The sequence below is a fragment of the Paroedura picta genome, chromosome 12 (assembly GCF_049243985.1).
Source record: "Paroedura picta isolate Pp20150507F chromosome 12, Ppicta_v3.0, whole genome shotgun sequence".
NCBI lineage: Eukaryota > Metazoa > Chordata > Lepidosauria > Squamata > Gekkonidae > Paroedura > Paroedura picta.
This window is the reverse complement of record NC_135380.1, coordinates 15,196,751-15,224,093: the sequence shown is the minus strand read 5'-3', so window position 1 is coordinate 15,224,093 and position 27,343 is coordinate 15,196,751. Positions and strand designations below refer to the sequence as shown.

At 43.1% G+C, this 27,343-nt stretch overlaps 1 protein-coding gene across 3 annotated transcripts in view; it reads right to left on the bottom strand.

Moving 5' to 3' along the window:
- UNC5D (unc-5 netrin receptor D) overlaps positions 1–27,343 on the bottom strand; it is a 365,178-nt gene that overhangs the window by 185,872 nt on the left and 151,963 nt on the right. For all 3 annotated transcript variants that reach the window (XM_077307138.1, XM_077307140.1, XM_077307139.1), the window contains exon 2: positions 9,756–9,974. In XM_077307138.1, the coding sequence (XP_077163253.1) occupies positions 9,756–9,974 (219 nt within the window). The remainder of the gene's footprint in view (positions 1–9,755; positions 9,975–27,343) is intronic.

Below are 27,343 nucleotides of genomic sequence, written 5' to 3'. Positions count from 1 at the left end.
CCACACAACTTCCAGTGATTTCTAAAGAGGGCTGATGTCACTTCCTGTTTTTCGCCAGAAATGATGTCACGCTGTTAGGCTGATGGCCATCTGTTTTGTTTGTTTTTCCTCTGCTGCCATTCATGGCATCTTGGCAGCTCATCCCATATTATACCACGTAAGATCATTCATGTACAACATATTAATCTTTTTTTTAAATACCGTATTTGCCGGCGTATAAGACGACTGGGCGTATAAGACGACCCCCCAACATTTCCACTCAAAATATAGAGTTTGTTACATTACATTACAGTACTATGGGCCACTATGGGCAGCTATGTCTATCCCAACTGAAGTGCACCCGGCGTATAGGACGACCCCCCCGCTTGGAGGCATGTTTTTCAGGAGGGAAAAGTAGTCTTATACGCCAACAAATACTGTATAAGAATGACCAGATTTGTCCATGTCCATTCTGAATGGGAGTTATTCTCTCTATGTGCTTGCTGAGTCACTCTAATGACCTTCTATCAACCTTCTGAGGAGAAATCAAGCATCAAGCAGTTAAAGAATAAAACCCCTTCCCCTTAGCCCACTGCATGATCACCAAAAGGGGAGATAGAAGTTCAAAATTCAGGGAGTCCAAGTTAGCTTGTAAAGCTAGAATCCTTTTATTATGAGATATACTAGTATCAAAGTCCATTTTAAAAATGGGCTTTGAAAGACTTCCCTTTGGGCAGGAAAGCCTTATCACCGGCTCTGCGAGGCGACAAGAGGGCTTTGCAGCCCAAAGGGAAGGGAATCCTCCTGCAGCTAGGGCAAGCCCCACTGGGACAGAGCTACCTGGGAGCCATGGATTCACCTTCCTTACCAGCCAGGAAATGTCTGGTGGCGAGGCTGGGCACGCAGCTCAAGGAGGTGGGCGCTCCAGGGGCCAGCCCAATCCGGACGTGCCCAGCTTTGCTGGGAACCTCCGGATTGGCCTGCTGGATGGGAAGTGCTGGCCAGACAGGAGGTTCCTGTCCGGGACAGCACCCGGACAGGACAGCCCAGGTGGCCATTTTCATAATATATAGAGGAACTATGGTAAGTATACATGCACCAACACTTTGCAACATAAAGAAACCTCTTCAAAATTCAGCTTCCGAGTGCCAAAAGAAATAATAAATACACACACAGATGAATTTCTTTTCTTTATTTTCTGGCACACCAAGACCTAATTTTGAAGGGATTTCTATTGATTTGTTTTTATGAGGGTGTTCTGCCACACACTCACAGACACACAAAATCTCTTCTGCAACACAAAACAACTATTCTGCAACACACTCACAAAAAGAATAGACATGCTTTTGAAATGAAGTCTTTGAGTGCTGAAAACATGTTTTGCAACACACAAAGGGCTAATTTTGAAGGGATGTTTGTATTATTAGCTTCTGTTTCTATGTAGCAACAGAAGACAATTGTTCTCTTCTTCAACTCTGGAACAAAGAAAAATTACCGAAGCCCACTCAAAACTAGCATCTTTGTATGCAAAAATACAATCCCTGTCCATAAAACAGTATCGTTGTTTAATGGCTAACAGTAGGCTGCGGCACATGGGTGTAATATTCCCAAATTCCCTTATGGGACTTATTTAAAAGCCCCAGTATTCACAGAGAGAATGGTATGCAAACATCAGGGGGAAATTACTATTGTTTACTTCATTGATACCCCCACTTTCCTTTGCAGTGGGCAGCCTACAATGATTTACAATTAGGGTTGTGATTTGTATATATTATTATTTGTGCAATACTAGGATGTTTTATTGGGTTGTTGTTTTTTTGAATTGTGATTTTACTATTTTATTATATATGTTGTAAACTGCCATGAGCCAGAATTTCTGAGAATGGCAGTATATAAATCAAACTATAAATAAATAAATAACGGGTAAATTCCCACTGGCACACCGTCTCTCACCAGCACACAATAGAATGGCTAAAGAAAAGTGGGGAAGGCAGAGCAAATGACATCTCTGGGATAGGTAAGTGACTTTGGATCAGCGTAGGAATTTCCCATGGTCTCTATAGTTTTTACCAGCTCTATAGTTTTTACCAGACATTGCAATATTGTGCCTCTGGAATGCTGCAATATTAATAAGGGGAAAAGCAAGAAACATTCCTGAAAATCAGCCTTCTGTCCTACTAAATCTACCCCACACACATATACTGCTTGCTAGACCTCGATGGCCCTCAGTTTGAAGATCATTCCAAAACTGAGAATGACCTTGACAATGAAATCCAGCCTAACAGGGCTAAAAAATTATCCCTAGTAGAAATAGTAGAGAAATTCTCTGTGGGATCCAAGTTTTTGTTTGTTTTTTTTTCCATGTGCATTTGTATCCTAACATGTTCTCTCTTCTACACATTCCTTTTTTACCTGAGCATCCACCCTGATGATAAGATCTGGGGAATATAAAAGCTTTCTTGTTCCTTTCTGATTTCTAGTGGTTCACAGTAAAGGGTACTGTACTAGTATTGTTCCTCACCCATTAACAAGAACACCTCCCTGCAATGTTAACCTGCTTTTGCCTCTGCCTGATGATATATTACTGCCTGTGTTATCTTGCTAAAGTGGATCGCCAGAGCAACAATAAACTACATGCACGGTTTGTAAAATATCCCCACAAAATGAATGGACCAGGGTGACCCAAGAAATTATGTCAATGCACAGTGGAAGGCAGTATTTGTGGCTGTGAAGGAAGAGACAAGGAAGCGACAAGGAAATTAAGTATTGGGCAAAAGTTACCAAAATAGGTGTCTTCAGGGAGACAGTACTGCCATCATTGTTATGGTTAGTTCTCACAGAAGGCTAGTGTGAATGGCAAAGCTCACCCTGAAAGCATATAGGGCAGAGGTGGCCAAACTGTGGCTCTTCAGATGTCCATCTAGACATCTGAAAAGCCAGTTTGGCCACCTCTGATATAGGTTTTATAAAGCTGTGCAGAGTTTGGCATTCTGAAAAGCAACAATGTGATTGCTTTGCTCAGATTACATCTTCTGGACAAAGTACCAGCCTAGGTTTTCTGTGCTACTGCAAAGTTGTTTGAAAGGAGGCCAAGAGCATCCGTTTAATTACAACCTGGGCCTCAGCCAAAGAAATTGTGTAATTGTTTCATGTTACATTAAACCTGACACAGGATCACTCGTCTCACATCCTTGACAGTCCAGATCAGGGATGTGAAGTGACTTCTAAAAAAACAGTTATGTAACAAAAGGGAGGTGTTTTAGCTTAGTGGAAGAGCATCGACTTTGCAAGCAGAAGATCCCAGGTTCAATCCCTGGCATCTCCAGTTAAAAATGGCCAAGTAGGAGGTGATGGGCAGCCTGAACTGAGAGCCTCAAGAACTGCTGCTAGTCACATTAGAGAAGACTGAGCTCAACAGACCAAGGGTCTAGCTCTATATGACTGAAAATAAATCTGTCTAGAAAATATTTTATTACATCCTCCTCCAGGGATGGTGCAAGTGGTTCTTATATGCCACTTTTCTCTACCTGAAGGAGTCTCAAAGCGGCTTACAATCCCTTTCCCTTTCCTCTCCCCACAACAGGGTTAGGGTTAGGTTAGGGTTTATTCAGAAGGATTTTATAAAACTACTTACATATTTATTACCCGCCATCTTGATATTGTGTTTTAACTATGTTTTTAATGGGTTTTAATGGGATTTTACTGTTTTCATGGATTTTTGTAAACCGCCGTGAGACAGTCAAGAGTGGTGGTATGTAAATGTAAATGTAAATGTAAATGTAAATGTAAATGTAAATGTAAATGTAAATGTAAATGTAAATGTAAATGTAAATGTAAATGTAAATGTAAATGTAAATGTAAATGTAAATATAAATATAAATCTTGTTTTACCTAAACTAGTAAAGTACAACTGAATTGTGATTCATGCCTTATTTTAAAAACAACAACAACAGCAAAACAGAGAGTCAGCATGGTGCAGTGGGGAGTGTGTCATATTAGAATACGAGAGTCCCAGGTTCAAATTCCCCACTTTGCCATGGAAGCTTGCTTGGTGACCATAAACTAGTCACATACACTCAGCCTAGCCCAACTTACAAAGTTGTTTTGAGGATAAAATAAAGAAGGAAAGAATGAAGCAAGTCACTCTGAGTTCTAACTGGGAAGAAAATGAGTAAAATAATAATTAAAACAACAACAACAAAGACCAGGCGGAGTGGGTGGCTTCTAATCTGGTGGTCCTGGCTTGATTCCCTGCTTCTCCACAGTTGGGTGACCTTGGACTCCTTACTGCCCTGATAGTGCTGTTCCCACAAGACAGATTTCTCACAATCACCTCTACATTTCTTTTTTGTCCGTTTGTTTTTACTCCATTCAGTCATCCTGGGTCATTTGCACCTTCAGAAATGCTGACAACTCAACAGCCATCACATAGAAGAGAAAATGGAAGTGCCTACTTCATTTAACACCACCATTCACAAGGATTAACAAAGTACACATCCCTGGGAAAGAGACTCTTATCTTTTAACATAATTCTGAAGCCTGCTTCTGCATCAGCCTCACTGATACGCGGAGATCCTATTTTTAGATGACTTTTTAAAAAGCAATAAATTTACAGTTGTTTGTTCAGGATCCAAGCATCCTTTCTGCAAGGTTGTGCTTCAGTGGCAAACATATCTCATATCCCCAGCAGTCAAAGCTAAGCCTCCTGTCTCATGGAAGTGTGATTCGTCTCTCTGGCTTGCACATCAATTGTCTCAGTTCTCAATGAGGTAGAGTGCTGATTAAACCATTTAAGCACTAAGAATGGTTGAAGATAAGATGTTAAAAATCAAATGGACTTTGTTCCCAACACCTATTCTCCCTTTCATGCTTTGAGCTTCTCATGCATATGATTACCTTGACCATTTGTTTACAATTCAAAATGAGACATGTGTCATAGAGGGTTTGACCTTGCAAAATGGGAACATTTCGCTGTTGGCACATGCTCATAATTTACTAGTCTGCTGGACTTGCACATAAGCCAGAGTCATTAGTGGTGCTTGGTCATGCTCATGTGAAAATCAGCTCAATGTTGCAGGTACGTGCTTTCAAGATCCAAGCAGTATTTATATCTTAAACAAGGAAAACACCCTTCCCCTTGAGCAATTTTATCCCACTGCTGTTACAGTAACTCACCAGCTACGAAGAAGGGTTTTATGCACTGTGACACTATTGGAAAATTCTGTTTTTCAATCCATTTTCCTCCCTTCCCATTCCTTTTTTCACATGTTCATTTAGTTTGTTGTTTTAGTAAAGGTAAAGGGTAAAGGTATCCCCTGTGCAAGCACCGGGTCATGACCCTCTAGCGTTTTCATGGCAGACTCAATATGGGGTGGTTTGCCAGTGCCTTCTCCAGTCATTACCATTTACCCCCAGCAAGCTGGGTACTCATTTCACCGACCTCGGAAGGATGGAAGGTTGAGTCAACTTTGAGCCGGCTGCTGGGATCGAATTCCCAACCTCATGGGCAAAGCTTTCAGACGGCTGCCTTACCACTCTGCGCCACAAGAGGCTCTTACGTTGTTTTAGTGGGGGTATTTACAAATTCACTGGATAGCGCTGATTGCACACACAAAAGGGCACGTAGGTCCTATGTTCAGACCTCAAGTCATTTCCACTATCCTATCTCCTGTTAGTGACAGCAGAGCTTAGATATTCAGGAGAGGAATTCAGCACCAAGCTAAAATAATAAAACAGTTTTATTGTGACAAGAAACACCTTTGTATAGAAAGAGGGAGAGAGAGGAGAGTCCTACAGTCCCATTGTCTCTGGCTGACATTCTGTCTGTTTAGGAGGCAATCAGAGAGGAAGTATGTTCAAAGGAGCAGGAAGTCTCCAATGAGCCAATCAGGACACTGGAGGAGAGGTATTTGAAAAATTCCAGGAAGTTCCTAACCTAACTATGCTAAATATACATCTCCTCTAATGAACCCAGGAAGATGTTCTGCAGAAGCTGCTAAATCATGCATGCTGCAAATCTTGCATATTCTAACAGCCAGGCCCAGATGCTATGGATGATCCAGGTCATGGAAGAAGAGCCAACATGCTCTTTATGTACGAGAAAATATGAAACTGGCAAAATTCAATTATTGCTGTCAACAGATACACTCCAAAGCTGTCAATGTCAAGATAAGGAGGAATGTCCTTATCTTGTCCCTTGTCAAGCAGATTTTTTATATTTATTTTTTGGTCCAGTCTACATCTCAATGAAAATTTTAAAAGGAATATCAAGCTGGGATACTAGAGAGACCACATAGCATCAATTGCCGGAGCAAAGGAATTAATCTAAGCTTAGATGCCTGTAGGCTGCCATGTCGGTACTGGTAATTTCAACGTGGATAATTAAAAGGCAGAGTGTTATTATCCTATTGTGGGGGGAGGGGGCACTGATGATTAATTGAAACTCAGATGTCTTTGTATCTCTATCCTAGCAATAAGATTAAATTATATATATTTATATATTCAGAAACACAACGGGTGCTAGACTGGGGGATGGGGGGTGGAAGAACTCTGCGGATGGCCTCTCCCACCCTCTAGGACCTGGAAAGGCTGCAGGCTGGAGGCTCCCTTGAAGGGAACTCACCACCAGGGGAAGCTTTCACGCAGCTGAGATTTGTAGCCTTCAAGCATTGGAGAGAAGTGGAAGGATGAGGGGGTGGTCAGGGGTGGGGGATGGAAGTTGATTGGCTGGCTGCTGGACAGACAGGCAAGCTGGTTGGAGGAGGAGGAGGCACTCAGGAGTAGGACAGCCGCCCTGAGCGGGTGTTAAACACTGAGTGGCACTTAAGCCATGAGACAAGCCTGTCAACGCCTTGGAGGAGACTCCTCCTCCAAGGCCTTAACAGAAATATTAAGTGGAACAGATAATGAAGCAGGTGTTGGGATAACAACACAACCTACCAAATACCTTTCATTCAATGTGTTTATTAATAATTATTGCCATCATGTTCAAACCCAGGAATAGATAACTTCCTGACATTTCACCAGTTGCATTCTAGTTAAGTATCTGGGGATAAGGTCTTACATTAACCCTATAAAGGGTGAGGAAGACTTTTATTTCTGCGTTGATGCAAAAGTGGTTTATCCGCTAAAGGTTGTACATATTAATATTAAATTCTTTTCACAAACCCGAATGCAAGTAAAAATAATCATCATCATTATGAGCAAAACCGAGAAACGTCTTGGGCAAAGAATCTTTTTCAGAATCTGTCACACTCAAATAGATTACTTCCAACACCCCGTTTAGAATATGTGACAATTTCTAATTGCATCTTCTATCTCCTCGCCCCCAGTCACCACTCTCCATTCAATGGGAATTTTTGTTCTATGAGCGGATGTTCCATCCACCTTATTATTTCTAAGACACACAGTTGCCTAGCAATCTGGGAAGTTAAGGTGGAGGGGGACATTATAACAAAACAGAGTTGTGAAATTACAAGGCAGCACAACCGTTAAATTGGTTTGCAACACTTATCAAGATGTTTCCAAAGAAGAAAGGATATAGAATGGGCTGGGAGCCTGATAAAATCTGTTGATCATTTCTCAACATTCTCTCAATCCCTCGCTTTGTAGATTTGCTGTTATTGCAAACGGGAACCCTCCCAATTTGACTTCATTAGCCGCCAAATGTTGACATGAGAGACAAAGTCCTTGATGGGACAAGTTACTGGGGTTGGGGGAGTAACTTTGTGGAGGAGGCTTGCGGAGACTTTTCTCCAGCAAAGCTCCCCAAAATGATGCAAAAGGTGGCACGTGAGGTTTTGTAAATTAATCTTGTCTGAACTTGGTAGGAGTTTCTTGAATAAAAGACAGGGGACAAATGAAATAAACAAAAGATGGGTAGATGGGCTCAACTAGTGATTAAACAGCCAGCTCAAAATCAAATAAGGTTGCAAATTACCAATGATTCCAGTTAGATTTTATCCTCGTCAAACAAAGGTATGGTGTCTTTAGAATATTTTACCATCCAAAGTTGCCTTATCTTTTTTTTGATGAATACTCAAATTTAGCTATCCAAAAAAAGGAATCAGAAGTTGGAGACAAACAACAGGATTTTCCTGATGGTGGAACAGGTCTTGTGGGATAATGTTTTGTTTTGCTTTTTAAATACTGATAATGACCATTCATGCACTGGGAACTTCACTGCCCCAGCTCCCATGCAGGTGCACAAATCGGGGACAGATGAGGCGCACCGGGCCAAATGCTTCCCCGTGTGGGTGCAGGAAGAGGTGGGGCGACCTTCCATGACTAAAACTTTAGCCTGCAGCCCAGCATGAAACCTTCAGTGCATAAACGGTCAATGTGTATCATTTAATTGTGTTTTTCTGTTCCTGAGATTCCTTCTACAGATCTACAGAGTGAAAGCATATCTGTTTTCTAAATAAGTAAATAGCTAACATGACCTCACCTGGTCTCTACTGGATATGCAGTTCGGCTTGCCTCCTAAACTAATATCCAGCTTTGCTGACACAATGACCAACAACGTTCTTATTTACTTCTGTTTCCTGCTGTAGCAGAAACCTGTATGCTCCTGACCAGCTGACTGACTAGCAGGCCTGTCACAATTGAGCACCTTGGGTTTGGCCATCAACACAATCAGGGAACAAATCCTCCTCTTTCTTTGGAGCATCTCTTCCTCAAAGAGGTAAGAACACTGCTGGATCAAGTCAATGGACATTCTAGTCCAGCATCCTGTCTCACAAACTGGTCAACCAGATCCTTTGAAGGGCCAATAACATGGCATAGAGGCCTATAACTACCCCTGATGTTGCTTCCTGCCCCTGGATTTCAGAGATTTACTGTGTAAACCTATAAAGCAGGGGTAGTCAACCTGTGGTCTTCCAGATGCCCATGGACTACAATTTCCATGAGCCCCTGCCAGCAAATGTTCATGGGAATTGTAGTCCATGAACATCTGGAGGACCACTGGCTGACTACCCCTGCTATAGAGAGTTATTCTAGTCTAAATCCATTAAAATTAACACCTAAGACTGGAGTAACTCTCTTCAGGATTGCACTGTTAGTGCCTCTGAACGTGGAGGTTCCCCTCAGTCTCCATGCGTAGACACCACCAATATTCTGTGAATCTATCTAATCCTGCTGTAAAGCTATTTATTCATGTGGCCATCACTGCATCCTCTGCTAGAGAATTCCACATCTTAATCACTCTCCATGCAGATTCAATTTAGTTAAGTACCCCTACTATCCCTACTCATGTGTTCCAAAAAACATGGATAGCTCACGCCTGGAGCTTGACATTGCAAGACTGCTCCCTGCCCAACACTCATTCTGCCTGCACAGAACATCTGAAAAGAATTAGAATCCTGGATGAGCTAGTTTCAGGAGGGTAACTGGGTTGGTCAGCAGTCCAAGAGCTAGATCAGAGTCCCGTAGCACCTTAGACACCAAGGAGATGGTCAGGGTCAAAGTTCTCTTCATCAAAGGAGAAATGGAGCTTGACTCTCACCAAGCTGTACTGCAAAATCTTGTTGGCCTCTAAGGTGCTACGGGACTCAAATCTAGCTCCACATCAACAACATGCTCTTATCCACTGCACATATTCCTTTAATTCCAAATTGAAATCTGCTTTCCCCAGTTCCTGGTAGCTTCACCCATCACCCAACGTAAAATATTTTTTTCCCTGGTTCACTTTGGGCCTCCTATTCTCTAACCACCCAAAGTGTTATGTTTGGGGATGGAAATCCTTTTGGGAACACACAGGCATTACTCTCCCTTACCTGTACTTTCATCCATGCTCTCTTCCGAGACGTGCTCATTCTGGTGGACCCATTCCCCATTGCACTTGAAAAAAATCTGCATGGCAGGCACAGCTCTGCAGCGCAACACAATCGGATTGCTTTTGATTATGTATGCGTCATCCGGCTCTTGCATAAAATGGGGGAGTGTCCCAGGAGCAGATGGGATAGACTCAGGAAGGGCTTCAGTATTTTCATTTCCTAAAAAATACAAAAGAAAAGACATGTCACATGATGGGGGTTTCCAGTCACTCTCAGTTCAGATTAAATATTTCAATTGTGATGGTAGTTACAATCACGAGGATTCAGAGGGCGCTGAAAATCCCAAGGCAAAGGCTAGGTTGTTTTGAGTTTTGTCAATGTATCACAATATTCAACAGCACAATCTTTTTACCTGGTGATATTTAATTACTGCTGAAGATAAAGCAGTAAGTTTCCAACAGGTTTTTCTTTTACGCCATAATCATACTTGAAGACACAGTGTCATCTTCACACCAGTCTAAGCCCGTGGATTTAAAGGAGTGAACTCTGATTAGGGTGGCACGACAAAAGTTACAGTCTGCATCCCTTGCAGACTCATTTAACAGTTCTTTCTTTCCCTTTCCAAAACATATAAAGATCATAAGAGCCCTGCTGGATCAGAACAAAGGTTCATCTAATCCAGCATCCTGTTTCCCCCCATGGCTAGCCAGATGCTTCGGAAAGTGCATACACTTTAGGGAATTATGAACAGATGAAGCTGCTTTATACCAAATAATACCACTGTTTCTCCGTAGTCCCACGCAGACTACTCTGCAGATTCTCAAGCTAGCAAGTCAAGGTTGCCATTTTTATTCCATTTGTCCCACAGACCCAAGACAATTAATAAGCTGGAACACCTTCTCAATGATAAAAGGCTGAGGAGTGCGGCACTTTTCAGTTTAGAAGAGACAAGACAAAAGGAGGGTGGCAAGACAGAGATTAATAACACTAGGCATGAGATGGGGAGTGATGACAAAGATAACTTTTCCTCCTCCCAAAATACTTGAGCTTGAGGACATCCAATGAAGCTGATGGGCAGTAGGTCCAGGAGGGACTATGGAAAATACTACTTTATACAAAGAGTGATTAAAATGTGGAATTCACTGCCAAGACATAAGAAGGATATAAGAAAAACCATGCTGGATCAGGCCAATGGCCAATCCAGTCCAATATTCTGTGTCACGTATTGATGGCAATGAAGAGGAAAATTCCGGTCCAGTTTGGGGTGTTCCCAAACCAAATCCCAAACCCAGCTGAACCAAAAACCTTGAAATGAAACAGTTGCTTCAAGATGGTCTGTTTCCCTAAGCCACTGAATGAGTGTTGCTGTTTTGGTAACCCAGGAGAAAATCTGAGAGCCAGGAGGTACTTTCTTGGAGATGTTCAGTACATCAGAAAGCATAGGGGAAATTCCAGACACATGGCTTCATGCTCAAAGGGCATTTTTCTCTCCTCTCCTGAACCCTCAAGGATTCTTTTTTTGCAGATGGGAATGAAAGGTCACAAAAGGTCATAGTGCTAGCCTGTTGTTTGCTACAGCAATTAGAATTTTGTTGAATGCTGTTGCTGCCATAAAGGCAAAAATAAAATCAACTAGTGATTCCAAGAAGAGCTGTCACCAATATCTGGCCTTTCCATTTAACAATTTAGTAAAGGAACGCACAACTCAGAATAGCTGCAGCCATCCTGGGTGACTCATTGGTAAAGAAGAGGAGCTGGTTCTTATATGCCGCTTTTCTCTACCCGAAGGAGTCTCAAAACGGCTTACAGTCGCCTTCCCTTCCCTCTCCCGACAACTGACACCCTGTGAGGTAGGTGAAGCTGAAAGAGCCCTGAGATTACTGCTTGGTCAGAACAGCTTTCTCCGTGCTCCATAGCTCTCCAACCCTGGACTCACATTGAAAGAGAGTCTAAAGGATGGGTCAGCTCTGCTTACCAAGATTTCTGTTGCATTTTGTCCTTCAGCGGATGAGGGGCGGGAGTTATAATCATAAACGCCTTGCTGGACCCATTGTCAGACTGCAACTTGCAAAAACAGAGGTGGCTAAATAGAAAAGGAAGCTGTTTGGCTGGCCCAGTGCTGGTGCTTCTGTCCTTCTGCTGGCAATGCCACAGCAGGAATATACAGAAGCCTCTGGGGGAATCAGGACAAGGAAGAAGTGAAAATAGACCATGACTGACAGGAGGAGAGGGAATCAAAACAATACAGACTATGGGGAAAGCAGACTGGGGAAAGCAGCAAAATAGTATAAACTGACAATGATGCTGGAAGATCCGCAGGGAATTGGCACACAAGAGATGTTAACTACAACGGAAGAAGAATGTGCAGAGTGACTCTGAGGGTTATAAATAATTAGAGTTCCCGAGATTCTTCTTGGCAGCAACTCTGCTGGATAATCGGAAAAATGGATGATTCAAGGCTTAGCAGCACCTAATGACACTAAACATTTTAACTGTCATTGCCTCAGCATAGTTTGTGCCCTGATTACAATATATCGGCCATACATATCATATCTTGCGATAATCTTCCAACAGTATACTTTGGGGCAGCTTTACAGCAGTTCTGCAACCTGAAGAATGCCTGGAAGCTCAGCAGCTCACCCATCAGCATCTGGGTGCTGTTTCATTCAAAGAACACAGAGAAGCTTGGCCTGAAAATGAAGAATAATAATTCCCCCCTTGATCCATCCAGATCATTTTGGTCCCTACACCATTTCTCTCTATTGTATGCCATTTACAACACAATCTCTCTGCTCGAATGCCTTTTCTCAGAGTACCTTCAGCATAAACAAATGAAAGCGAATGTTCGAATTTCCTCTTAGGGCCTCTTCAGTCATGGTAGTGATGGCTGGTACCATTGAGTTTGTTGGGGAGACCCACAAGAGTCAAAGGGAGTACATGAGGTGTCCTAAACAGCATTCTCCTACCCTGTTTCAGGTTGGAAAAATGATGTGGGAGGGAGAATGAAGCCCCTTTTCTAGAGCCCTGTTATAAATGCAACAGGAACAGATCCAATGGGATGAAATTAATTCAAAATAAATTCCATCTAAACATCCAGAAGAAGTTCCTGACCATGAGAGCGGTTTCTCAGTGGAGCAGGCTTCCTCAGGAGGTGGTGGGTTCTCCATCTTTGGAAATTTTTAAACAGAGGCTGGGTAGCCATCTGATGGAGAGGCTGATTCTGTGAAGGTTCAAGGGGGTGGCAGATAACAGTGGATGAGTGATAAGGTTGTGAGTATCCTGCATGGTGCAGGGGGCTGGACTACATCATCCATGAGGTCCCTTCCAACTCTATGATTCTATGATTCTAAGAAATGCTGCAGTCTGTATTTTGATTAATTTGTAGGCTCCGTCTGATTTCTTTCTGCCCTTTGCTTATTATCAGAAGACACTTTGCCAGATTGTTTACTGCAACATTTCAAGTAGGGAGCATCCCCAACAGTGGCATGTTGACCCTGGAACTTCAAAGGGAAATATCTGTTTGCATATTATATGCCTGAAGAAGTATTATTGAAACATGTATTATGCAGAATTCACACGGCATACTTGGATTATAGATTGTGTACTTCTCTTGGAATCTATTTGCACAGGCATGTTACATCTGTTTATCTGTAAAAGGACTGTGCATTTTTGCCATTCCTTTCATAGTGCATAGATTGGTCTATTGCATTTCTGCATATTTTTATATAGTACTGTCATTGTTGGTTGTTTCAGGAAAAAGAAGAGTTGTTCTTACATTCTGCTTTTCACTACCCAAAGGACTCTCAACGCAGTCATCTTCCCTTCCTCTCCCCATCCTGTTAGGCAGGTGAGACTGAAAGATTTCTGAGAGAAGTGACTGGCCCAAGGTCACCCAGCTGGCTGCATGTGGAGGAGAAAAGGGGAATCAAACCCGTCTCTCCAAATTAGAGGTTGACACTCTTCAACACTACACCAAACCGGGATCTTGGTCATTATATACTGCAGTCATATATTTCTTTCCTGACTTTTATTATTTTTTGCAGCCTTATTTGAGGGTTTGTTTGTGTTTTTTTACACTGTGACCCCAACTATTTCATTAGAGTTAGGGGGCCTACAAACAACCGGTGTACTCATAAATGTGGGAAGGGGTCTGCTGTAGCTGCCAGCTCAGATCTAAAGTGTAGGTCAGCCTTTCACAACTTTTTTTACCATTCAGAAACCCCATTTGAGAAACCCCAAATCGATCAGAATACGATTGGGAACCATAGCTGTGTACACGCACACTGGGACTCCTCTCCTTCCCCCCCTCCATGCCCATCACTGCCCAATTTGGAGGGGATCGACATGACCATATATGGTCATATTACTCAATAAATTGATGGATGGATGGATGGATGGATGGATGGATGGATGGATGGATGGAGGGAGGGAGGGAGGGACGGGGACGGGGACGGGGATGGAGATAAAAACTCCCACTCATTCAGGAAACACTTCCAAGTCCGTTTAAAAAAAAGCCCTGGGTTTCATGAAACACTGGTTGAGAATGCCTGGTATAGATTAACACAGCAGTGGTCCCCAACGTTTTTATCACTGGAGGCCGGTCAACGCTTGACAATTTTACTGAGGCCTGGGGGGTGGTAGTCTTTTGCCGAGGGACTTCGCCGCCGCCACCTGAGCCCCTGCTCAGTTTGCTTTCCCACCGGCGCCCCTGACTTCCCGCCACACACTGGGGGGCGCTACCAGCAGCAACTACGCAGTGCCACACCAAAGAGAGCCCCAGCCATGGCAGCCGCCAGGGAGCACCAAAGGTGAGCCGGCGGCAGAGTGGCAGGGCAGACCCCGAGGCAGCAGCCGGGGAGGAGGATGAGGAGGAGCCGCAGCCTGGTACCAACTGATCTACAGATCGATACTGGTCCCTGGACCGGGGGTTGGGGACAGCTGCTATAGAGCACAGGTGAGACAGAGGTGCTGGACACTTATCCCTCATGTAGCTTGCCTCCCTTCGGTCCACTGCCCCTTACCATGGCACCATCCTGGTAAGGCAGAGCTGGGGAAAAGGTATATCAACCCTGCCCCAGGTGTTCATTTCACTGTTATATTTGCTCTGTCCTCTACTTTACCAGGCTACTGCCACTACCAAATGTAACTTGACCAATTGGATCATTATTAAATCAATGTTAGGGAAATGTTGCCTGCACCCTCTTAAGCCACAGAAGTTGGTTTTAATGTAAACACCTGCACATATTTTTAAGAAGGAGCTGCGGAGACATCTTTGCATGATTTAAATTGTGCGCGCACGTTCCTTAATATATTGTTAAAATGATGCAGTTCAACCATTTATGACATGCCAACCGACAATAAATATCACATCCCTGTAGGCTTTATTAAATTTGTGCATTAGAAGGAACAAAAGGCATTAAAAAGATTTTATGCAAGAACATAACGTCATACTTCCATCCATGCCTTGAGCGACTTCTGAGTTGTACATCCGTGCTTATACTTGTACAGATCAATCGTGCATGGGGGGAAACAGGGGTGAAATAGGCAGGGAAAAGGTAATAATCATGGAATAGGAAATCAGGCCTTCTAAGTTATCCATGGTCCTAAGGATTTCTTTCTTTCGGAAGCATTTCCCCCTCCCCCCATCATTACCAGGATGGATTCATCACCATTATGCTAAGTACAGCAAAGCGAGGTCTCAACTGAATTGAAATTCAAATGATTTATTTAACATTCACTTTTTTTCCATTTCATTTGGGGGGATAAAAGGGTACAGTCTAAGCAGGCCACGGTGAAACTGTTTTATAATAATCTTAATAAAAGGTTAACGGCTTAGAATACTTATCCTTACCATGGTGCCTCTTAATATTTCAGAAACTCCCGGGGGGGGGGGTGGACCCTGTCTGGAGAGTATCTGGATTCTGGCCATACCCTGATTGGGCTGGCCCCTGCATGAACCACCCTACCCTCCCTAGCTACCCACTCGCCTCTCCGGCAGCCTGGCTGCAAATGAACCTGGATGCCAGAGACAGCACGTCTCCGCCATCCCACTGCTAGATCCAGGCGGCGGTGGGAGCAAACATGAGCCAGCAGCGGTGGCGACAAGGAGGGGGAGGTGGCATCACTGCCAATGAGGCCCCTATGGCAAAGAGTGCCCAGAGGACGTGTCAGTGCTGGTGGACCATGGTAGGTGCCGGTAGTGTGGGGCCCCCAGAGGATGCCGCTCTGCCGGTGGTGCACAGGAAGCAGCAGAGGCACCTAAGAGGACCCGCTGCCACTGCTGCAGAAGACGGGCAGGGATTCTCCATTGTCATCCAACTGCCCACAGCTGGCCTGGGGCCCGCCAGCCCCATGCCTGGCACACCCTCACCCTGCTGCCTTGGAAGGGGGAAAGAAATGGCTGGAAGCCGTCTGCACACCTCCATACCCCTCCCTCCCCCCATTCCTCCTGCTATTGCCCACTGCGGGCTTTCCTCTATATACATAAAATACCGTACGCCCTAACAAAATGCTGAAGGTTCCGAGGACTCTGATTGGTGGAATCCCCCCCCCAAAGGGCCAATTGCTGCTCTTGCTCAGGATTCTGCACACATGCACCCTCCCTTCAGGCCTGCAGTGAAGGGAGCCTGTATCAGCCCCTGATTGTGGCAAGGGAAGTATTTCTGAGAGCAAGGCAGGAGAGTCTGTGGGCACGTGTGCACTTTACTTATGAGGGGGAAAGCTTTCACCTTCTGCCTAACAGCCGGCTGACAGGGAGGCCATAGAAAAGCCCCTTCTCACTTAAAAGCCCCTTCTCACTTAAAATGCTGCCGTGACCGACCTTGCAGCTGAAGGCAAGCCATGCGTCTCATCTTCACTCTCTGAACCTTTGAGGCCTACTATGCAAGGTTGTTGTGCAGGGTTTCTTGTGTGCAGGGTTTCTTTTGCCTCCTGTGCAGTAGGCCTCAAGTGTTTCATCTCCACAACAACCTGTGTGGGAGACCTCAATGTTTCTTTTGGATGACAGCCCTGTCTACCCTCCAAAGCAGCCATTTCTGGTTAGAAGCTGATCTTTATAGTCTTGAGATGAGCTGTAATTCCAGGAGTTCTCCAGGCCCCATCAGAGCAACAAGTAAAGCAAAGGTATGGTTACAATCATTCTCATTCCTAACAAGGGTTTCTCGCTGTCACGGTTCCCTTCTACTGACGCATGTTGAAGATCCATTGTTCATGATTGTATATAAAATGTTTGTTTTTTTTCCCCAGGGTTTCTCAGTTCAGTTCTGCCTCTTGTGCCACCATACTGATGTGCCACCACACTTTTCCACTGCTCCAGACAGATGAATGCGCTATTTCAATCTACCTCGCAAAGCTGTTGTGTAGATGGCAACCCCCCCACTCAACCTGCTTGCCCTGCCGCAACCCCTGTGAAAGGGTCGGTCGACCCCTCCGAAGGGGTCCCAATCCCCAGGTTGAGAACCACTGTCATAAAGCATAATCCAGATTACATATCATTTTTAAACCAGAGAGATTATATAAATTATGTGACAAAGTGACCTCCCCAAGTGCAATTCACTGGCCAAATCTGGCACATTTTCTGCCATATTTTTCCTTTGATTTTTTTCTGGTTTTCAGGAAGGCCCAACGAGTTTGACAGAGGACAGAAACTTTGCCCATTGAATATCCCAAACAACACTCTTTTTTTTTCTACCCTGAGCACAACTGCAGCGCAATTTAATTGCATGTTCTCCAGTTCTATTATGATGACAGCATTGATTCACTAATGTTCATTATGCTTTTTCTAAGGCTCGATCACCTCTGCTTCGAGTGTGCCCCAGTCCCTGAAGTTGTACACAGTTGCTCGCAGACACACATAATTGAAAGGCATCTGTTCCCTGACACTGTTTTTGATAGTCTGTCCATGAAATGAATGGATGCATAATATTAGCTCAAATGAAATAAAGCCATTGTCTGGCTGACAGTACTAGAGCAGCCTTTGAACCAAATCAAACATCTTTGACATTATTTATTTAATGTATTTATTTGTTAGTGTTTGGCAACATGGTTTTGTTCCAAGCAAGGCTCTGGAAGGCTTCGACTTATACAATTATTATAGCTTTCCATTTAGTTATGTCAGTTTTAAAGATTAGGGCCATTCATAGCTCTCTCCCTTCCCACAAAAAAAAGTTAACGTTGACGCAAATGACAGAAGAACCAACTATCAAACACTGTTTTTGTGTTAGTGGGTTTGTTCCCTTCATTCATGTGAAATTACCTTTCAAACTCTGCTTGTATTTAATGACAGGGCCTCTTATTGGAGTGATTCAGCATGCTTGGACATTGGGTGGCGATACATCACTCTAAGACTGTTTCTTCACTTAGGGATATCGTCCAATTTTGCATTTTTAAAGGGTCGAGTTTTTTGTCCATTTCCACACTGAAATTTGCCTGTTCGGGCACAGACCCAAATTTCCCCTTCCCTTCACAGATGAAAGGGAAGGCAACTGTAAGCCGCTTTGAGACTTCTTCGGGTAGAGAAAAGCAGCATATAAGAACCAACTCTTCTTCTTAACCTAGGAGCTGTCCTCTGAACTTTATTCTCGCTCTCATTAGGTAATTTCGAACCAGTGGCGCCATTCCAGGCTGCCACCACTACAGTGCTGCGGGGCTGTATGCTCCGCAGCATAAGGAGTCCCCACAGAGGACAAATTTCAGTGTCAGATTATCTTCTATGACTGGTCAAAACTCTGCTATATTAACTAAATACACCAATATTTTAATGCTTTGTATGCCTACAATTAAAAAAAATTGAGTGGTTGTTATTAAAAATATATATATATTGGGGCATATATTGTGGTTATTTAGATTTTGACAGCCAAAGCAGAGAAACAGCAGATTTTGTTTGTTTGCTTGTTTGTTTGTTATTACAGGAAAATAAACTGATTCAGATTTAAAGCAACAACAACAACAAAACAACAACAACAGGGCCCACCTAAAGAAACTGGGATATTGGACAAATGTTTAGCTCTAAGGAATGAATGTTTTAAACTAAGTTAAGATTTGCCTTTTTTTTTTTTGACTGAATTAAAAATATACAGAAATAAATGGCATTAGTGGTTATTAAAGCAGATGCCATTAGCAACCTGCTATATTCTAAATCGTACCACTTTATGGACTATGATGTGGTAGGTTTTTACAATTTATACAGCCCTATAAAACCAAACAGTGTATTATTCCAAAAAGCTTGCCTTAGGAAGCCACCAAGAGAAGGCAAGAAAAAGGATATCTGTTGTAACAAAACTACTATCATCCTTCAGTAGAAATCTTATTTAGAGAAACGTGGGGATTTCCAGGGGTTAGACCCCTGCTATAGAGGAATTACACATAATGATTTGTAGACCCCTACAAATTTGAATTTATGAGACCTCTTTGGAATCGAATTATATACCCAAGAAATTATAAGAGACTAAGTTATTTCCAACAAATATTATAAGAGAAGATTGGGTTATTACAATATTGAGAATTCACTGATGAAGGAAGGGAAAGCGGACTGTACCTGGGAATCCATTTTGAAATTGTTTGGAACATTGTGATATTTTGAACATTAAATCACTTTGCCATTGCCAGCTTGAGACTTTTTTCTTCTACGTTATCATAGCCGACGGGTCTTCACCTGTTCCCCTGGAGAAAATGGCTGCTTTGAAGGGTAGACTCTATGGTGCTGCATCCTGCTATGGTCCTTCCCCTCTCCAAACCTTGCCTTCCCCAGACTCCATCCCCCAAATCATGAGGCATCTCCCAACCTGGAGGTGAAAACCCTAGATCCAAAGGCCCAGACAAAGGGTGTTCCATTCACCTCTGCCCCCAGTCATTTTGGGGTGTCTCTGTTTCTTTCTCATCCAATTCTAAACCATCATTTGATCATGAGGGGGAAACAGTAACAAGTGGAGCGCAGGGGTGGGGGGGCAACTAGCGTCAAAGAAGACGTATCAAAGTAAATCCATTTCTTCCCAGGCCATATCATATTAGTAGTGAAATATCCTTCAAGGCAACTATGAATTCCTTTGATGTTATTAAATAAAATCATAATGAGCGCAAGAAAAGGTCTGAAAGTCAATTAATTCCTTCACAACGCAGGTATTTCCCAGCCTGTCCTAGAAAATGCAATGGATGTCATATATGACAACAATTACAGGATAAATTATTGAAGGTAGTTGGCAGTCCTTCAGGTGTACTAGTAAATGTCAGGAATTACTGAGCAGGGAGTCTTGTTTTTAAGATTTATATCCGGCTGATTGGAAATCATGGGGGGGTTAAAGGCAAATGATGGAATGAAAAGTAATTTACGGGGAGGGCCACTTGGTTGGCTTTGAGAATGGTATATGTCAGAAATATTTGTCTCTGTGGGCTTTCTTCTTGCCCTGACAAACCAGTCACAGTAGCTGTCACAGTCGCCTGGTAAACGAGAGAAATAAATATAGATGTTGGTCATATCCCTTGAGCAACTGGTTGAGGGTGAGATAAAGTGCCAGAATATTTTTGAATTTCCCCATTGGACCTCTAAAATCTCAGTAATTATTTGCGTGATTCAATATTAACTCTGTGAAACCAATTAGACCAAGGAAGAAATAATGACTGGCCCAAGATATCCTCGGGGTCAAGTGGGGATTTGAATCAGGGTTCCTCGATTCTAGTTGAAGTACTAATTTCCATGAATACTATTATTCTGTAGAGCAATGGTGGTACTGGTGGGTGGGATGATACAGAGGTCTGTAATGGAAACAAGCTACATTAGCCCTGCTGTGGAAGACACTGGAAATGTTACCAATTTGTAAGGTTTTGTGTTTTCAACATTGAATAGATGCACATATGGGGCAGGCACTGAGTTTACCTCACAATGAAGGCCAGAGTTTCACCACAGAAGCCCACCACTACCAGGCATGGCTCCCCATTGATTTCTGGGTGGATGATCTGAGAGAATGAACAATTCTACCTTGTTGTTACAGTTCCTACGAAGCAGCAGGAGACATCCATAAATTGCCGATGGAATGAGACTTGCAGAAATGAAGGAATGGCCTCTAGTGATAAGAACGTGGAGCAGAAACCGTCTCTGTTGTTTGAATGAGTAGGAAGTAGGCCAATAAGGTGGAGGGAGCCTTTTCAGACCCCTTGCCTGGGACTCCTGAAGATCTGGAGCTGGCTCTGGGTGTACATGTGAAGTTTCCTTATACATGTTAGGACACTGATACATCTAGATGGGAACAGCTTATTCTAACTGGCTGCAACTCCCCAGTGTTTCAGGCAAAAAAAAAATTGCTGAACATCTACCTTCTACCTGAGACCCTGTGAACCTGGAGCTTCTGCACGTAAATCATATGTTCTACCACTGAGTCCTTATTTTTCCTCCCTGTTTGGGGGTTATACAAGAACCAAACTGGAAAACATGGAAGAGGTTAACAACAGGCAGGGTGAGGGAGGGAGATAATAGGAATAGAACCACCGCTCCAGATGGAGAGAGGACTATCTTTAGATTGTGAACCCTTGGAAGAGTAAACATAGTATCCGCGCTCACTGTGCCAGTACTGTGCAGGATTCTGTAATAATTTGTACATTACCCTGTATAGTACACCGGACTATAGTTTTGTCTTCATTATTTAAGATGATGTTTAAAGCACATAACTTGAGTGTGCCGGGAAAGCACCGCTCTGCATCCGTCTAAAGGCTTTTCTTTAAGGTTGATCCCCAATGTCAAAAAAAAAAAAAAGTTTTTCCTATTTGTGGTAGAAGTTGGCCATGGAGAGCACTGACTGGCAGACCTCTGTCACTAGTCACTCCCTTCCAGCCCGGAGCAGTTTGAAAAGCTGATTTTGTTTGGATGGTATGCTTTCAAAAGAGTGTGTGTGTGTGTGTAAGTGAGTGAGTGTTTTCCAAGACATCCCACCTGAAGCAGGGAGGAAAAGCACTGAATCATGTTTGATCAGCTGATTAGTACATCTGTCAAACAGGTTGCCAAGGCTAGGGGAAGCCAGGCAGGAGCTGTAGGAGGAAAACTGCACAGCAAGCCCTCCTTTCAAAGTGTGCCTGCATACAGTCGTAACCTTTCAGCTTGTTCCTCTGTACCTGGATCCTGCCGCTCGTGCTGCACAATACAAAAAAGCTGCAGGCTTCATTCTCACGCTCGGTGTTTATGATGCATGAGTGGATGAGAGCGACATAAAAGCCGAGGGGAAAACAAGGGCCACGAGGGTTCGTTTGCTGTAGGATGTGCAAGAGGTTCAGGCAAGGAAAGGGTATTAGCACAAGCCCCACATCTGTTACACAGATGGGGAAACAATCAGATGGGCCTTGTCTACATGCTCTTAATCAAAAGACCTTTCTCTGCTTTTTTTTTTTTTTTTTACGCATGAGGATTTCTTTTGGAAATTACTTAAGATGTTGATGAGAGTTGAGGATTTGATGTCCATAGAAATCCCTAATACCTTTGCACCTTTAATACAGGGATTTACTAAAACCTACAGGGATGTGGTATTTAGCAAAGTCGGCCAATAAAGGAAACAGTAAGAGTGGTCAGCAGCAGGCCATGCATGCTGATTTGTTTCGAGGCTTAAAGGGAAGCAGATAATTGCATTTTTAAAATGTGGCTTATTTCATAACCCAAAAAGGCTAAATTGTAATGACTTCTGTGCCTATGTCCAATTTTTTTCCCCAAGGGAAGCTGGTGTGTTTCATCAGTGCATCTTGTTAGCGTAGCAGGAATAGGGTGTGACACTGCAGCTGTGCAACGAATCAAAGCAAGGTCCACTTGCTTATGGTGCCCAGTGATTTGTTTGTTTGTTTTTGCTGCTGGGAAAAGGGCTGGCCTTCCCCAGTGAACAGATCGAGAAAAAATGGAGAGAGTTCCCAATTCAAAGTGCATTCCTACCTCTGTGCTCTCTCTGGGTTCTGAACCCAAGCCCTGCCCTATACCACAAAGCTCTCGCTGGTCATGGCCATGTCAGTAGCTATAGATACCCGCATCTTCTCCTAAGGAATGACATATCCCATAGGGCAGGGGTAGTCAACCTGTGGTCCTCTAGATGTCCATGGACTACAATTTTCATGAGGCCCTACCAGCGTTTGCTGGCAGGGGCTCATGGGAATTGTAGTCCATGAACATCTGGAGGACCACAGGTTGACTAAGCCTGCCATAGGGGGTGAGGAGGCACAGAGGGCACAGTGCAACAGAATGTTGACTCACCTACTCTCAGGGTGCATCTGATCACCGTGAAGTGGAGCAAGACCTCTGTGAAGAAGCAACTGTCCTTCACCTGCTGGTTTTAACACATCAAGCCACTGCGTACTAGTAGTAGTAGTAGTAGTAGTAGTAGTAGTAGTAGTAGTAGTAGTTTATTATCACGGTTGTAGACCATCAGATATCAAATACGGATAAAAACAGTGAAAAGCCATCTGAATAAACTAAAATCACATCAAAGAATATGAAAAGCATACATCATGCCACTGTTAAAGGCATGGTTAAGGAGGACAATTTAAAAATTGTCAACTACAGATACCCAGATCTCTGACAACAAATTAATCACTTACATTTTTCTTTGAATGGTAAGGCCTTTACTGTTAACACTGGAATTCATAGAATCATTGAGTTGGAAGGTACCTCAAGGGTCATCTAGTCCAACCCTCTGTGCAATACAGGAAACTCACAATTACCCATGCACCCACAGTGACCCCAATTCCATGGCAAGATGATGCAAGATGCATCCCTACCCAGTCTGGCCTGGAGGAAATTCGCTTCCCGATCCCAAAGTGGCCTGACTTTTAATTGGAAATGCCGGGGATTGAACCGGGAACCTTCTGCGTGTCAGGTGCATGCTCTGTCATTGATCCACAGACCAAGGGCAAACCAATCCAATACACCACTCCTTCCCCTGCTGAATACCTGATTACAAAAAACACAGGCATAACAAAAGCATCCTCTAAGTCAACTAGAAGTTAAAGTTTTCTGATTATTGCAGAAAAAGCCTTTTACCGCTGAAAGGAGTACGGTGCTCAGAAATGGTTAAGCTCTGTCAGTGGGCCTATATATCATACTTAATTGACAGGCCTTGGGATCTCAGTGTTCGTTACACGCACAACCGGTCTGAACATCACAGGCCAAAAGAAAACAGGGTGGATTAATTGACACGTGAGAGACTTGAGAGGTGGCTGCTCTGTTCTGGCCTGCTCTGAAGGCGGAAAGCCACCCTGGACTTGCCGCTCTTTCTGCCTTGAGATTTCGGAGGCGATAGCACTTGTGCATCATTTCAATGATGCTTGCAAACATAATTGGGTTGCCAAGATAATACCCTTACAAGCGTGATGCAGTAAGACAATGTCAAACAAGGGGGAGGTGGGGGGGGAAAGAAGAAAACAAAGGAGATGTCTGAGCTATTGAAACAGAGATGACTTTCTGAGATCAGGAGGTAGCAAAATAATGTCACTGCAAAGTGTGGGGAAACAACTGTTCAATGTCAAGGCATTAAAGGGGGGGGATGTTAACATGTCTCTGTGTGACACCATCTCAATGGTGTCAAGGGGATGCTGATATGTGTCACACTGCAAATTTTAAATCAAAGAATGCCACTGAAATATAGGCTCCCAATCCCATTTTCCAAAGCAGCAAACATTTGTCAGGCATTTTGGGTGTCACGTAGCTGCCACCAGAATTGTAACATACAGTTCTGTTAAACATGCACGTCCTCCCCGTTGCTTTTACACACCTGCCATGACCCTAAGCTAAGGTTAGATAAGGTTCGGGATGGGGAGTGGTTAGACTTAGAGGAAGCATTAGGGCTAGGGAAGAGTTAAAAACACGACTAGGAAAGGCTATGAGATGTATAAATATTATTTTCACCATTTTAAATGTAAAAAATGTGGGGGGGAAACTAGGAATTCTTAATTTTAGGGTTAGGGTTATGTAAGTTATGGTTGGGGACGGGAAAAAGGTAGCCTTAGAGGGTTAAGAAAAATTAATGATATGTATGTGCATGCATAAATGTTTACAATATTTTAAATGTAACAAATATGATAAAAATCAGGGATTTTTATTGGGGATAATTTTTACAGTTAGGGTTACCTACAGTATGGTTGGGGATCTTCAAGGGAGATTTAGGTCTAGTGAACTCATGGTTAGGAAAAACCATGAGATGTATGTATGTGTGTATGTATATTTATTTACATGTCTAAATTTCATTTCATTTAAAATCCATGTACAATCTTTGGCATTAAAAAAATACTACTTATATACCATTTTAATGTCCCTGATATACAACCAACACACACACACAAAAGAGTCACCTTGGATGGTTCCATTTGTACATTTTCCATTGGCATGGCTGAAAAGGGAACAGGAGTCCAGTTTCAACTCCAGTTGGGAAAAATCATAAAAGTCCAAACCCTTATGCCAAACCACTGTGTTCATAAAATTCATTTGCAGCCTTGTACTGTCTGCAAGCTTTGAAATGGTTTTAAAAGAAACTGTTTGTGAACAAGTAAAGTGGGAGAGGTGTGGAGAAGCCCTTTACTGCACATTGCCATGATAACAGACTTGGCAAAGAGGAGAAAAGTCTGAAGACAGGGGAGAATTGGGAAGAGGCTGTTTTACTCCTCCAAAAATGCCTCCTGGTGTGACCCTCAGGAAGCTAAATGCTTATGCTGACGTTTAGAAAAAAGAACAATATAAAAAGGAGATCAATACACCTTCCATTTCAAAGTAGATGCCTTTCCTACTTACCTGGATTTGTTTGGGGGAACAGTAACTGTCTCGAGAGAAGAATCTAGTGCTGATCGCAATCCAGATTGTGAGGTAGCTATAACGATAATGCCCCAAGCAAATACTATAGCAACACGGAAGAGAGTTTCGTGTCACTAGAGTCTGCTATCTCATAGGGTTGGACGAACGGTTGAAAGGAGAGGAAAAATCACCCCAGACAGGTACCTTTATATTTTCTTTATTATATCTAGCTTTTCCACCTACATCAAAAAAGTTATTCTATCAGGGGGGGGGGGGGGGGGAAAGCATGGGGGAGTTTAATCACACCTCCTTCAGGATCATTGGTCCTGATCCAAACTGGGAACTCCTGCAGGTACTGTGTAAGGTTAAAGAAGGCCCTGAGAGAGTTCACTCCTAAAGAGAGTTACCTTCTTCTAAGTCCGCTGATTTCAATTGATTTCAAAAGATCTAACTATGCTTGGGGTTCCTCTGTTGATCGCAAATCCCTCTTGTATTTCATAGGATGGCCTCAACTAGACTAGACCACACATTTAGTTGTGTGCCGTCTAACTTTTATCCTGGGCTTCGTCCAAGCAGTACTAGGCAGGCAACACAGAACTCCCTCCCCCATTCCATCTGCACAACAGTCTTGTGCAATTGCTTAGGCTGAGAAAGAGATGGTACAGTGCTCCTCATGGTACACTGGAGATTTGAACTTTGCTGCACCATACTTGCAAAGGAATTCTACTGGTTGCTGCAATAAATAGGGGTGTGTATCTGGGCTGGAAAAGTATCTGGAAAATACCTTGCCGGTATTTTTTCCCCCATGTATTTTTTTGAACGGAATACGGATTGGCTCATCTGACTGGCTACTAGCATATTTGCTACCTTGACTGGAGGTATCAGGTTACAACAGGTATGGTTGTCAGCCAGCTGGGTGACCTTGGGCTTGCCATGGCACTGATAAAGCTGTCCTGACTGAGCAGTAATATCAGGGCTCTCTCAGCCTCACCCACCTCACAGGGTGTCTGTTGTGCAGAGAGGAAGGGAAGGCGACTGTAAGCCGCTTTGAGCCTCCTTCGGGTAGAGAAAAGTGGTATATAAGAACCAACTCTTCTTCTTCTTCTTCTTCTTCTACTACTACTACTACTACTACTACTACTACTACTATTTTGGAAATATTGGAAAATACTAATATTTTTGTGTCTAGAAAACCTGATTAAAAAAAAAATGCTGATTTTTTTCCTTGCACACCCCTAGTAATAAATCATGTCAAACTACACACAGTTTGATTTCCTAGCAAGAAAAACATATCTATATATATACACCACTATCACCATCATCATCAAATGTGCATCAGGAAAAACTGTAGAATGAATGTTAACAGCACACAGATTCCCATTTATTTTTAGACAGAATAACCGTGTTCTCCTAAGCACAATTACACCCTTTGAAGCCCGTTGATGGACATGGAAAGGTGTAGCTCTGCTTCGGATGTCACCGTAAGAGTCTCGGAGCCTAGATAATGAAAGGCTGCTTAGTGCTACCTCATCGATTTTAGACCACTTTCCTCTGTCAAGCCCCCCCCCCCCGAACCCTGAAACAGCAGCCAATGTATGTGTTTCATTCTCCCTCTAAAACAATAGATATTTTATTCTAGAAAAGAGACATCCAGTTATTTGACCTTTACCAAGCAAGGAAGGTTTCCCCTCCTCAAACACCCATAGGGGAAAAAATACACTGTACTATTCAGTGGTATATCCAGGCTATTGTATTTAGGATTGTATTTAGGCTATTGTATTTCAGAAGGACTTGGGGGGGTAGTATTGATTTTAATTACTGCTGTATTAATTGCGAGTTTTTA